The 14,290-nt window shown below is 45.4% G+C and overlaps 1 protein-coding gene and 1 long non-coding RNA gene across 4 annotated transcripts in view; one reads left to right on the forward strand and one right to left on the reverse strand.

Moving 5' to 3' along the window:
- The window catches only part of NFIC (nuclear factor I C), a 177,949-nt gene that overhangs the window by 78,482 nt on the left and 85,177 nt on the right, over positions 1 to 14,290 (forward strand). For all 3 annotated transcript variants that reach the window (XM_083349806.1, XM_083349805.1, XM_083349804.1), the window contains one exon: positions 31 to 562. In XM_083349806.1, the coding sequence (XP_083205932.1) occupies positions 145 to 562 (418 nt within the window). In that variant the 5' untranslated portion in view covers positions 31 to 144. The remainder of the gene's footprint in view (positions 1 to 30; positions 563 to 14,290) is intronic.
- The window catches only part of LOC310632811, a 269,935-nt gene that overhangs the window by 48,626 nt on the left and 207,019 nt on the right, over positions 1 to 14,290 (reverse strand). The gene's annotated exons all lie outside the window — the stretch shown is intronic.

Genomic DNA, 14,290 nt, shown 5'->3' on the forward strand with positions numbered 1-14,290 from the left:
ATTTCTTTTTTTCTTAATTTCCACCTTCAGGATGAATTCCATCCTTTCATTGAGGCCCTCCTCCCTCATGTTCGGGCCTTCGCCTACACCTGGTTCAACCTCCAAGCCCGGAAGCGCAAGTACTTCAAGAAACACGAGAAACGGATGACGAAAGATGAGGAGCGGGCGGTCAAAGACGAGCTGCTCAACGAGAAGCCGGAAGTGAAGCAGAAGTGGGCTTCGCGCTTGCTGGCCAAGCTGCGCAAGGACATCCGGCCCGAGTACCGGGAGGACTTTGTGCTCTCCATCACGGGGAAGAAGCCCTCGTGCTGCGTCCTCTCCAACCCTGATCAGAAGGGGAAAATGCGCCGAATCGACTGTCTCCGCCAGGCTGACAAAGTCTGGCGTCTCGACCTTGTCATGGTGATCCTCTTCAAAGGAATCCCCCTGGAGAGCACCGATGGGGAACGCCTTGTGAAGGCCGCACAGTGCACCAACCCTGTGCTCTGTGTCCAGCCACACCACATCAGTGTCTCGGTCAAGGAGCTTGACCTCTACCTGGCATATTTTGTCCGCGAGAGAGGTAGGCCTCCAAGTTGGTTGTCACCTAGGATTGGGCCCATTCAGGGGTGGAGTTGTTTTTGATAGTCCTTAGCTATGATATTGGTACGCGGTGGCTCAGTGGGTTAGGACACTGAGCCTGTCGATCAGAAGGTCGGCAGTTTGGTGGGTCGAATCCCGAGTGCTGCGTAACAGAGTGAGCGCCTGTTACTCGTCCCAGCTTCTGCCAACCTAGCAGTTCGAAAGCACGTAAAAATGCAAGTAGAAAAATAGGGACCACTACGGTGGGAAGGTAACAGCGTTCCGTGCGCCTTTGGCATCTAGTCATGCCAGCCACATGACCACGGAGACATCCTTGGACAAGCGCTGGCTCTTCGGCTTTGAAACGGAGATGAGCACCACCCCCTAGAGTTGGAAACGGGAGAACCTTTACTTTTACCTTATGATATTGCAGGAGTTTGAGGAAGGGGTCAAATGCGTCATCAGTCATGAGTCCCTGCGCGTCTACAAGAGATCTAACTCGATCGCACCTTGAATACCTTAATTCCTGCTCATTTCCCTTGACTAATTACAGTAGTACAGGTAGTTCTCGACTTACAACAGTTCATTTAGTGACCGTTCAAAGTTACAACAACTCTGGAAAAAGTGACATGACCATTTTTCACACTGATGACCATCGCAGATCGTTGCAGCATCCCCACAGTCATGTGATTTACATTTGGTTGCTCGGCAACTGGTTCCTATTTATGACGGTTGCAGTGTCCTGGGGTCATGTGACCTCCTGACAAGCAAAGTCAATGGGGAAGCCAGATTCACTTAACAACCGTGTTACTAATTAACAACTGCAGCGATTCACTTAACAAATCTGGCAAAAAAAAGTCGCAAAATGGGGCAAAACCCACTTAAGTAATGTTTCACTTAGCAACAGAAATTTTGGGCTCAATTGTGGTCGTACGTTGAGGACTACCTGTGGCTCAGATTCTTGTTGAGAGCTTAAGCTTGCAATAAACCTTTATAGTCATTTGAACTGCTTGAACCTCCTGATTTCCCTGATGTAAGTCCCCCCGCTCCCCGAAGGGAACTTACTGATTCAGAGGACAGGGCACTATGAATACAGGTATTCCTCGACTTATGACCGCAATTGAGTCCAAAATTTCCGTTCGGTCATAAGTACGAAAAACGGTCGTTAGTCACGTTTTTCAGAGCTGTTGTAACTGAACAGTCATTAAATGAAAGGCGGTAAGTCGACCGACCACCTGTGCATGAGGACAGCTCTATAATGTTGTGCGAAGACCAAGAAGAATGTGGTTGACATTGTGAAAAGCAAGAGGCTTGGTTTCATGAGTCATGAGTCAAATCTAGTTATCCTCCTGTCATTATTGGCCGGGGGAATTGGTAATGGAATGTCTTGGTTGAGAGAGAGTCTGCTGCTGAACAAGAAATTAAAGAGAAGCATATCCAGAGAAATGTTTCTCTGCCTCTCTTCAGGGTCTCCAACTGGCATCATATTGATCCTTGGTTACAAGCAGCAGATGGGTTCAGTAGTCTAAGCCAGCAAGGTTATAGTAACAACAACAACAACAACAACAATAAAGTTGGAAGGGACCTTGGAGGTCATCTAGTCCAACCCCCTGCTCAGGCAGGAAACCCTATACCATTTCAGGCAAATGGCCGTCCAGTCTCTTCTTAAAAACTTCCAGTGTTGGAGCATTCACCACCTCTGGAGGCAGGTTGTTCCACTGGTTGATTTTTCTAACTGTCAGGAAGTTTCTCCTTAGTTCTAGGTTGCTTCTCTCCTTGAGTAGTTTCCATCCGTTGCTTCTTGTCCTGCCTTCAGGTGCTTTGAATGGAAGACGATGGCAATTAAGCCATGATCGTTACATTAAAAAGCTGTGATGATTAGTGGTTGTGTCTCTTACAGCTACCGAGTATGAAATACAGATGCGGCACTTTGCTTTCCGTTCTATGGGTGGACCTCTACAGGTAGTCCCTGACTGACAACCAGCTGCCCTTCCCCGCTGGCTTCTGACAGGCAAAGTCAATGGTGGTGGTGGGGGGGGAACCAGGTTCACTGAACGACCGTGTGATTCACTTAACTGCAGTGATTTGCTTAACGACTGGGGCAAAAAGGTTGTAAAATCAGACATGATTCCCTTGACAACCGCCCTGCCTAGCAACAGGAATTCTGATCTCGATTGTGGTCGCAAGTCAAGGACGACCTGTAAAAGGCACCTCCCTGGAAAACGTCTCTGTCTGGGTGAATATCCTTTTTTTTTTTTGTAGCACCCTAACTTGGGGCCTATCGCAGCTTCTTGGATATTTCGGGTGAGGGTATAATGCAACCTGCAACTTCAGTGCAGCCGTTCCTATGCACCACAGATCATTTTGCATACGTGCCAAAATTAAACTTACCTGGTTAGTTTCATAAGTGAATGGTCCCGTGGAATCCTTTGTGCTGATTCCACAGTTCTAGGGCAGTGGATAATTAATTGTGGGATTGGGTCTCTGAAGGTAAGAATATTTGAAAGCTACTGGATTTATGTCAGGAACCAAATCCCTTTCAGTTGCCCGTGTGCAAATTGGCTTCATGAGACTCGTCAAGGCCTTAACTGCATTAAAACCAAGGTTTCTTGCAAAAATCATCCAAGTAGTGCAAATCTAAGGTTTTATAAGCTGCCCCGAGTTTATTAAAGGCTTCTAAATAAAGAGAGGGATTTTACTTTAGAATTTGCAAATCAGTATAAAATAAAGGGTACTCGGTCACATTTCAGCGTAGTGCCTACAGAAATTAGGGCTTCGCGTTTGCTTTCATCAAGAACTTTCCTGCCTTTTCTACCTTCTGACGTAGCAGGACTAGAAGACCTCTAAGGTCCCTTCCATTCTGTATTCTGTTGCCTGAAGCAAATCAACATTTCAAGCCTTAAAGAGGTTGCTTACCGGCTGCAGGTGTTGGAGGGAGCATTGGTGGTTAGACATAGCAAATGGAGTGTCAAGATACAAACCCTGCCCCTTATGTCCAGGCATCACTCAAAAGGGGCAGGGCTTGCATTGTGACACTCCTTCTGAATTTAACCCTCCCAATGCCCCTGGAGATAACACCATATGTTAAAAAAGGTCCATCTGACTTTGTTGATCTGAATCCTAAATTCACGTTATGTGAACTTAGCTACAAAATGGCACCATGATCCAGACCCTGAATTTTCCACTTTAGCCTTTTGTTCCTAGTAGATTTCTCCCCCAAAAAAAACTTAAGCAGAAGAAAGACAAGTCTATAACAAGACACAAGTTGCATTCTGACAACTCCAGATGGCTTGAAGAGATCTTTTCTGAAAGTTTAGAATTTGAACAATGGTCTAGATCAGGGATCCCCAACCCCTGGTCCATGGACTGGCACTGGGCCACAGCATGCCAGAAACTGGGCCGCGCAAACAAGCAAAGCCCCATCCGCGGGATGCAGGCAGTACATGAAACTATGCCCCCTCGGGTCTGCAGAAAAACCTCCCCAAGGAACCGGTCCCTGGTTCTCAAAAGGTTGGGGACCTCTGGTCTAGATGGCTAGTGGCCTAATTTGACCCCTTATGTGCTGATGTTTTGATGTGGAGTGCTTGATGCTCTCTGAGCTGGGTTGTTTGTTTCCAGACATTTCATTATCCAGCTAGGTTACATCATCAGTGTGAGGGAGTGTGGGTTTGCTGCCTGTTTATATAGATAGTCCTGGAACTATGATCACAGTTGGGACTGGAAAAGTCATCACCACCGCAATTTCCAACCTTTCCTGCTGGCTTCCCCACTGACTTTGCATGTTATAAGCTGGCTGGGATGGCTGCAGATGGTGATCATGTGACCTTGGAATGCTGGGACTATCGTAAATGCACAATGGTTGCCAAGCACCCGAATCACAACTATGTGACCATGGGGATACTGCAACCGTTGTAAGCGCAAGGACTAGTCAGAAATCATGTTTTTCAGTGCCATTGTAACTTCAAATGGTTGCTAAATTAATGGTCATAAGTTGAGGACTACCTGTAGTAGCTTGCCCTGCCAATTCTGGTGAGGGTAAGGTTTCCTCCTTGGTGATTTTTTAATTAGAGTACAGTTTTGTGCCTTTATTTAGATTAATGAGGACTAGAATCTTATTGTACCTGTTCTTAATAGCAATGCAATTTGCCTTGTGTGTAGAAGGTGACAGTCTGTGACACTCTTATGAAGACCTAGCAAAGACTCCAGCCTGAGTGGCTTAGAGGAAGCCTCTACTGGTGTCAGTAGACTGTTTTCAGCCGGGATGGACACGTCCTCTGGCTGGATGATCATGATGGTCCCCTTAATTTATGCTACCCCAAAGGCCTTAGGTCTGGTCCCCAGCTTCTCCAGGTGGAAAGGAGACAAGGACAAGGCACTTTGTGTCTTGGGGAGTCAGAATAACAGACTTGGAGGGGACCGTGGATATCTTCTAGTCCAACCCCCTGCTCAAGTAGGAAGCCCTATAGCAGTGATGGAGAACCTTTTACAGACCAAGTGCCCAAACTGCAACCCCCAAAACCCACTTATGTATCATTGGGTGCTGGGTGGGCGTGGCTGCAGTGGTAAGGACAGACTGGGTGGGAGTAAAAAGTTCAATCAATTCCAACTTTGTGAGAACTTTTTTTTTCCCACGAGAAGTTGAAATTGATTGATTGATTGAACCTTTTTTTGGGGGGGTACACGGCGGCAGAGGCCTAAAGCAAAAAGGTTTTATAGAACCCAGCTGAAGGCCTAGGACTGGGGCGACGGCACACGTGCCCACAGAAAGGGCTCTGCGTTCGCCACCATGGCCCTATAGCATTTCATACAAATATTTGTCCATTTTCTTCTTAGAAACCTCCAGTGTTGGAGCACCTACAACTTCTGGAGGCAAGTTGTTCCACTGATTAATTGTTCTCACTGTAAGGAAATGCCTCCGTATTTCTACGCTGGTGCTCTCCTTGATTAGTTTCCATCCATTGTTTCTTCTCCTGCTTTTGGGAGAATAGGTTGAGCCGCTGCTCTTTGTGGCAGCCCCTCAAATACTGGAATACTGCTAGCGTATCATCCTGGGCCTTATTTTATTAAATTAGACATGCCCCATTCTGCAACTGTTCTTCATAGGTTTTAGCCTCCAGTCCCCTAATCATTTCTGCTGCTCTTCTCTGCACTCTTTCTAGAGTCTCAACAGCTTTTTTTTTTTTAATCGTGGTGACCAAAACTAGACCATCTGATTGGGGCGAAAGGACAAATAGTCTCACATTGCAGGAGGAAGCTGAGTGCCTCTTCTAAGACACCGAAAGTATAAAAACTACTTCACCCACTTTGGTGGAGCAGTGGGCTAATGCCTCCTTAAGTAACACCAGCTGCCTGCAATTAGTGCAGGTTCGCATCCCACCAGGCTCAAGGTTGACTCAGCCTTCCATCCTTCCCAGGTAGGTAAAATGAGGACCCAGATTGTTGGGGGGCAATTAAGCTGACTTTGTAATAACGCCGCTTGGGGGGGTGTGTGAAAGCCCTAATAAGCAGGCATATACATAGAATGAAGGCTACTGCTAAGCTTGTAAGCCGCCCTGAGTCTTCGGAGAAGGGCGGGATATAAATGGGATTTTTTAAAAAAAATTGCCCAAACTTCCTCCAATAATTTGGCTGGGCTACTCAATCCAGCATTCCTAATCTACTCCTACCAACCAAAATGCTGGCTGAGACTGACTGCTGTCCAGCCTATCTGAGGGTTGGGAAAGCTTGACCTTGTTATTGCGGCTGTGGTTGTTTGAACTGCCGCTTTCCCTGCCTGCTTTCGCTTAAAATGACATTTCAGAATTCTCTGCAACATCTGGAGGACAGAGTGAAGGAGACAGCAGGATTTCCTTTTTGTGCTTCCCCTCCCCAACCCCTAAACACACACACACACACACACACACACACACACACACATCAGCTATAAAGGAGTGGAGCAATAACTTTTAAGGGAAGAAAAGGCGGGGGCAATCTGCTTGCTTTCTGCTTTATTTTTATACAGAGTTGGGAGGTCGTTGGCTTGTTGGGGCCTTGCAAGCCTCTTCTCTTCAGAGGCTGCCTCCTGACCTTGACCCCCTTGCGTGGGTCTGCAGGCAGCCTTGAAATCACCTGATCCCTCTAATTGGTAGTAAATAGGAAGCCGATAAGGTTTCTCGGAGCTGTCACTTTCTCTAGGCTGAGCAGAGTTGTGGTTGAGTTTCCCCCCCCCTCCCTCCCTATTATTTAAGGTGGCTCCTTAGTCTTATTTAAGGTAGGCTGTGGGAAGATTGCTGTGTGGGTCTATGGTGGCAAACCTTTGAGAAAGCTTCCACCTTTTAATTAAATTTGTTAAGACGGAAAAGATGCTGCCGGATTCCTGATTTGAAGGTTGAATGCAAATTCTTCTGTTTAGCTCCATTGGCAAAATGTTCCCTTTCTGAATGTCTTTGGGCATTTTGAAATCCCAGGTAAACATTCTCCTCTTCCTCCTCCTCCTCCTCCTCCTCCTCCTCCTCCTCCTCCTCCTCCTCCTCCTCCTCCTCCTCCTCCTCCTCCTCCTCCTTCTCTTCCTCCTCTTCCTCCTCCTCCTCCATTTAATTGTGTCCAATTCTTGGAGAATGCCTCCATAGGTCCCTGCAGTTTTCTTGACGAGGTTTTTCACGAGAGGTTTGCCATTGCCTCCTTCCTAGAGCTGAGACAGAGTGACTGGGTGGCCTAAGGCAGAAGTAGAACTCACAGTCTCACAGTTTCTAGCCCGCTGTCTTAACTGCTGCTCAGACTGGCTGTCCATCATCTTGTACTGCTTATGACATAAACTGAGCAAGGTGGTCCCAGTGGTTATTGGCACACTGGGTAGCATACAAAAAAATTTGGATGGCACTTAAAAAAATTTCTGTGCATTGACAAATTTCCCATTTGTTAATTACAAAGGGACACATTGTTTGGGTCTGCAGATGTACTACACCAATACACATGACAACCAAGTCCTTGAGAAGAATTCCATGTGAATGAAGGTCAGCACCAGCTAGAGAACTGGCAGCTGTGATTTTATGCTGGTGTGTATAAGAATTTACTGATTAGCCATTGTGCCATGTCAGAATGCAAATTATAAAACAGAATAGAAATAAGGACATATGTTAGAAAATACAACAAAAGACATAAGAAAAAGTATCACCTACAAAGTTTATGGCTTAGGAGAATGAGCACATTTGGCCAATGTTGACAAACTATAGTTAAGCAAACCATTGTTAAGTGCCACGTGCGAAGCGAATCTGTTCACTGAATCACTGCAGTTGTTAAGTGAATCACAGAGTCATTAAATGAATCAGGCTTCCTCCACTGGATGATGCCATTTGTCAAGTGCCTGAATTTTGATCTCGTGACCATGGAGATACTGACGGTCATAAGTGCAAGCTATATTTTTCAATGCTGTTGTAAATTTGGAACGGTCAACTAAGTGGATGTTTGTAAGTCGAGGACCACTTGTACTGTTTTTGAACTCTTGGGCTCTTTGCCTGAGTGTAAAAATTGACACGGCTGGAATCTTGATTTCTCAGTCAGCTATGAACCTTTTTGCCTGATGCCTTTGCACTAAGGATGCTGTGATGCTCTGTGCTACGTTCTTTTGCAACACAAAAATTTTTGCTTTTAACTTCAAAACAGAATCAATCAACTACCTCTTCTTTCAAATCGATGCCTACATTTGCTCTGTCCCCTGACTGAGTCCTGGGCATGGATGTCCACAGAGGAAAGGCACACAGGCAAGGGGTGGAGTCGCGGTGCTAATCATGTGACTGACGCACTTGTGTGCAATGGCAAGATGCAAGTGTGTAGGGCTGAGGCTCGCATTGTGATTCCCCCCCCCCCCCGATGCACGTGTCATCCTTTTCATGTCGTTGCTGTTTGCAGCAGAGGCCTGTGGTAGTGTACTAGTTTATTTTTACCACCTTTGTTTCTTTTTAAGTCGTGCCAGCCGGTCAGGGATCCCCAAGTAGCTAATTGACATCATAGTGATGCACAGAGACTTAAAACTGGCAACACAAAGGGCATATAAAGGTCTTAAATGAATGCATTTAGAAATAAGAACAGCCTAATTTAATCCACAAGTAGTCCTCGACTTACATCCATTCATTTAGCTGCCGTTTGAAGTTACAACAGCACTGGGAAAAATTCCTTATGACCAATCCTCACATTTACGACCATTGCAGCATCTTCACAATCAGGCGATCAAAATTCGGTCACTTGGCAACTGGCGTGCATTTACGGCATCCCAGGGTCATGTGACTGCCATCTGCAATCTTCCCAGCCAGCTTTTGATAAGTAAAGGTCAAAGGGGAAGCTGGACCCACTTAACAACTAATGGATCCACTTCAGAAGTTGTGAGTGCTCCATTGTGGGAGGTTTTTAAAGAAGAGATTGGGCAGCCATTTGCCTGAAATGGTATAGGGTCTCCTGCTTGAGCAGGGGGTTGGACTAGATGACCTCCAAGGTCCCTTCTAACTTTGTTATTTTGTTAACAAACACCTGATTTACTTCACAACTGCAATGTTTCATTTAACAACCATGATAAAGAGATCATAAAACTGGGTGTGACTCACTTAACAACTGCCTTGCTTAGCAATGGAAATTCTGGTCATAAGTCAAGGACTACCCGTATATGGCTTTCTCGGTAAAATACAGGAATTTACCCTTGCCTTCTCCTACACAATATGAAATGATGCCTTTGCCGTGATCACGTATGGTCAGTAAGAATCAACACTGACTTGATGGCTCGTTGTCAGTCAAATCCACGCTAGCCTTCACACTGGATGCCCTGCAGATATCATAAAACTTCCCCACAGTGACCAAGCTTCTGCAGAACTCTGCTCGGTGGTTTGAAGGTCAAAAGAGATCGCTTTTTGCTGTTCCCCCCAATGGGTGACATTGAGTCACTGCTGATTCTGACCTTAGAGATAAGGCATAGCCATTATGCCTAGCAGGCTCTGAAGCCTAATCTTCCATGAATCTATCTCATGCCTTTTTAAAGCCGGCTAAATTGGTGGGCATGTGCTGATTCCACTAAGAGTAAATTAAGACCATTTAGAGTGAGGATAATATTTAGGGGGGGGGGAGATAACACAGCCACCCAGCTAATCGTGAATTAGCCAAACATCAGAGGGAACTTCCTAAAAAATGGAGTGAGTCGGTTGGAAGCTGCTGGAGATTTTCAGTGGAGCATCCAGCCACCCGTAGAAAACCACATCTGTCTTATTAACTTAAACTGCACCTGGTTTCGTTGCACCCAGTGGAGATAAAACTTTCTGGATTTGGAAAAGACGTCTCCATTAGATTACAGTTCTCAGAAGTGGAGGCTAGAAAAGTTTGGAGCATCGTGCTTGTCAGCAAGTGGACATCGAACCCCCAGACTTATCACTGCAGGCAGTAACTCCACGGTTAGAGAGAGCCGAGCTGGCAGCCTCACTGTTGTTAAGATGCTGCTGCCGTTTGTCTCTGACATTATCAGTCTGGAGCAGTCGCAGCCTTTCCCCCCCCCCCCCCACACACTCCCTCCCTGTGATAATGCCTTTTTTTTCTCCAGCGTCAGCAAAAAAAAAAAAAAATCTTAGCCTATTCCTCTGCAACGGCCACGCTGCTGCTCCTGCTGCTGGAGCAGGCGCAAAGTCTGTGTCAGACTGAAGCCTCATTGCTGCTTAGCATCTCAATCAGGTACCACTCCTTCCTCACGGGGACCCAAATTGGAAGAAAAAAAAAACCACAACAATCCATGGATGGGATCCCAGGCCATTTAGTCAAGCCCTTGCTTTCCCGGTGGGGGCAAGGCTGCCCCATCTCTGCCCAGGATGCCAGCTGTAATAATCCCTCCAGCCCAAGCAGATACAGCCGGTGTAAAGAACGTGGAAAAATTGGACATCTGATTGCCCCCCCCTCTTTTTTTTCTGTCCTCCCCGCAACCCTACCAGCATCCTCAGTGTTTTGCACAGGGCCTAAGCTGTGACTGCAGTGGGGGAAGGGAAGAGAAGATGGGGGGAGGGGGATTTTTCTCCCAGTTGCACAATAGGAGGTCAGTGCTGAAAGTCAAAACCATTGCAGCGTAATAGTAATCAATCTCTCGCCATCGATCAAATTGGATCGCACCTCCGCTCAGCATTCTGGCGAGAAAAGGTCCATGCGTGTTGGTGTGGGGGAGGAAAGGAGGTGGAGGTGTGGGGGGGTGGCTAATTTTTTTGCCGTTGGGGGGGGGAGGCAAAACACAATTCGGAAAGTTGCTGAATTGGCACAGAAGCTGGGACTCCAGTCCTCGGCTGGACGGCTGGCTTGAGAAGAGATAGCTAGAGATAAAACGAGTTGGGAGATTGGTTTGAAAAGATGGGGGCAAGCTGGGAATGTAAAGCAGCCTCCTTCCATTGAGCTTCAAACTGGACCCTTTTCAGAGGGGGTTCTTCAGAAGGAAGATCTCCCCAACCCTATAAATTGGGGACTGAGCTCAGGTGGTGAAGTGACCGCTCTGATTTTTTTTTTTATTCTGGGGTCAGATTACCTTCCCTGATTCCAGCAGCATCCTGACACAGAGCAGTATTTTCCAATCTTCGCGATTTAAGATAGTGTGGGCTTCAACGTCCAGAATTCCCTAGCAGGCTGGGGAATTCTGGGAGTTGAAGTCCACTCATCTTAAAAGTTGCTAAGCTTGAGAAACATTTGGCATTATGCTCGTGAAAATTCAGTCCCAAATTTTGACTGGGCCAAGAAATTCCCTAGTGGCCTTTGGCCAATTAGTCTTTTTTTTTAAAACCTGATCTACCCCACAGCGGTGGCTCAGTGGGTTAGGACGCTGAGCTTGTCGATCAGATGGTCGGCAGTTTGGCGGGTCGAATCCCGAGTGCCGCGAAGCAGAGTGAGCGCCTGTTACTCGTGCCAGCTTCTGCCAACCTAGCAGTTCGAAAGCACGTAAAAATGCAAGTAGAAAAATAGGGACCACTACAGTGGGAAGGTAACAGCGTTCCGTGCGCCTTTGGCATCTAGTCATGCCGGCCACATGACCACGGAGACGTCCTCGGACAAGCGCTGGCTCTTCGGCTTTGAAACGGAGATGAGCACCGGCCCCTAGAGTCGGAAACGACTAGCACGCATGTGCGGGGGAACCTTTACCTTTACCCCACAGAATTATTGCAAGGATAAAATTGTGATTGGCAGGAGGAGATTACCAGCCACAGGTACTTTGAATTTATGGTACTCTGTTAAAAAAGGCAAGTTATAAATGAGGTTGTACTTCCCACACTACAGTGCAAATGCAAAAACAGTCACCATGCCACTTTGGTACTCAGAATATCTTCTCTGGTCAAAGAATAGGCAACAAGCTGCCCTTGTTTAATGACTGCCTCGTTTAGCAACCGTTGACAGTTATGATGGTGATGAAAAAGTAACTTTATGACCAGTCCTCATATTTACAACCTTCAGAGCTCTGCAAAGCAAAGGAAAGCTGAAATAAAATCATAAGCACAGTGGCGGTTTCACTTAGTGACCGCTTCATATAACTGAGTTGCTAGTCCCAATTTTGGTCATTAAATACCTGCATGTTAACTTAGGGATGAATATGGTATGGTCCTCTATTTATTAAAAAGCTTTAATTCTAACTAGGTCTAGCCAATTGAGCCAAAGGTGAAAGACAATAGATGTTGCAACCCAACAAATTTTGGAACAGCTAGATATGTGGGGGCCTATAATCTTGCTCCCATGTTACCTATATACACATAGTCCTAAACATGAGCCCAAAATTTTTGTTGCTAAGTGAGACAGTTTTTACATAAGCTTTACCCCCTTTTACAATCTTTCTAGCTGTAGTTGTTAAGTGAATCACTTCAGTTGTTAAGTTAGTAACATGGTTGTTAACTGAACCTGACTTCCCCATTGTTAAGTTAGTAACATGGTTGTTAACTGAACCTGACTTCCCCATTGACTTGACTTGTCAGAACATCTCACAAGATGATCCATGACCCAGGACACTGTAACCATCATAAATATATATAATTAGGAGCTAGAGTTAATGAAAAAACTACAGGGGGTTAGTTTGTTAAGTGTGCTTAGGAATGTGTTTGGGAGAAGTCTGATTGAATAGGTACAAAAGGTGTCAATGAGCAAAATTTGGGAGGTTCAGCATGGTTTTTATGCCAAGCAGAATGTGGGCTGAACAGATTTGGCTCTTCCGCAGGTCATTGAGAAATATCTGAATCCAAGAAAGGAGGTTTGTTGATTTGGGGGGTGGGGGATCTTTGCATGATGGAATGTTTTGATAGGATTCCTGAATGTGTTAAGAGAATATGTGACGGTAATACAGCATGTGTGAGAATAAATAGAATGCTTACCACATGGTTTAACGTATTTGTGGATGAAAGTGTAGGAAAGCTTGTAGTGTAATATTAGAGGTGTGTTGGGTTGAGGAGATGAACGTGCGTGTTCTTTTCTGTGCAGAGAACGTTAAGTAATTGGTTGAGAACCTGAATGATTTGCAGTGAATATTAGAAAGACTGCGTAATGCAGTAAAGAGTTTGGATCAGGAAACCAATGTCCTTCTGGAAAGGGAAAATGGGATTAACAGTTATTAGTTATACATAGATGGCCAGATCCTGAAGCTAAAACTCAAATACTTTGGCCACCTAATGAGAAGGAAGGACTCACTGGAGAAGAGCCTAATGCTGGGAAAGGTTGAGAAGAAGGGGACGACAGAGAATGTCGTGGCTGGATGGAGTCACTGAAGCAGTAGGCGTGAGCTTAAATGGACTCCAGAAGATGGTAGAGGACAGGAAGGCCTGGAGGAACGTTGTCCATAGGGTCGCGATGGGTCGGACACGACTTCGCAGCTAACAACAAACAACAACAAGATAGATGGTGAAAAAGAGGGCAAGTAGATAGATGAATGTGTGTATCTGGATGTAATGTTTACTAAAGAGGACACAATAGAGAAAATTTGAAATGTAAAACTGTTGGAGAAAAGTAGGATATGTGGCATATTACGAGGGATGAATGAATATTGAAAGAAACAAAAATAGCCTGTATAAGAGTGTTTTCCTGCTTACTTTTGACATGGAAGTAGAGTTGGATTTGTCAACACAAACAGAACTTGAACAGAGGGCATGGGATGCTTAAGAACTGTGTATGGAAAGAATAAAGGTTTTTTTCCTCTTCTATTCAATCATGTCTGATTACCAGAGGCTCTCTGGAGACATCCCTAGTTTTCTTTGGCAAGGCTTTTCAGAAGTGGTTTGCCATTGCTTCTTTCTTAGGGTTGAGAGAGAGTGATTGGCCCAAGGTTACCCAGCTGGCTTTGTGCCTAAGGCAGGACTAGAATTCATGGTCTTAACCCCTACACCAAACTGGCTTTGTTAGAAAGAACAAATGAGGATCAAATTGCAAATCAAATATATGAAGAAAGAGTGAATGGACTGAAAGAAATGGGATCACCAGAAAGTGATGGTTGAGTAGAAGTAATGAGATCCTTAAAAAGAGAGGGTTGAGTGTTTTAATGAACAAAAGCAGGGGATGAATGTGGATGTGGTGGTTTTGCAAAGACACAACAGTATGAGTGGTGGTGCAAATGATGTTGGTCTAAAGCAAATTTAGCGATATTTATTTTTCTCATGCCTCTGCTTCCTTTAGCTTACTGTTTCTTACTTCTTTTTGGCACCTTGCATTATGTTGCTTACCCTGAAATGAAAAAAAAAATGTGATGAGTAATATACCTGTGTATGTATGTAAG

The sequence above is a fragment of the Vipera ursinii genome (genome assembly GCF_947247035.1).
Source record: "Vipera ursinii genome assembly, chromosome: 1".
Classification (NCBI taxonomy): Eukaryota; Metazoa; Chordata; class Lepidosauria; order Squamata; family Viperidae; genus Vipera; species Vipera ursinii.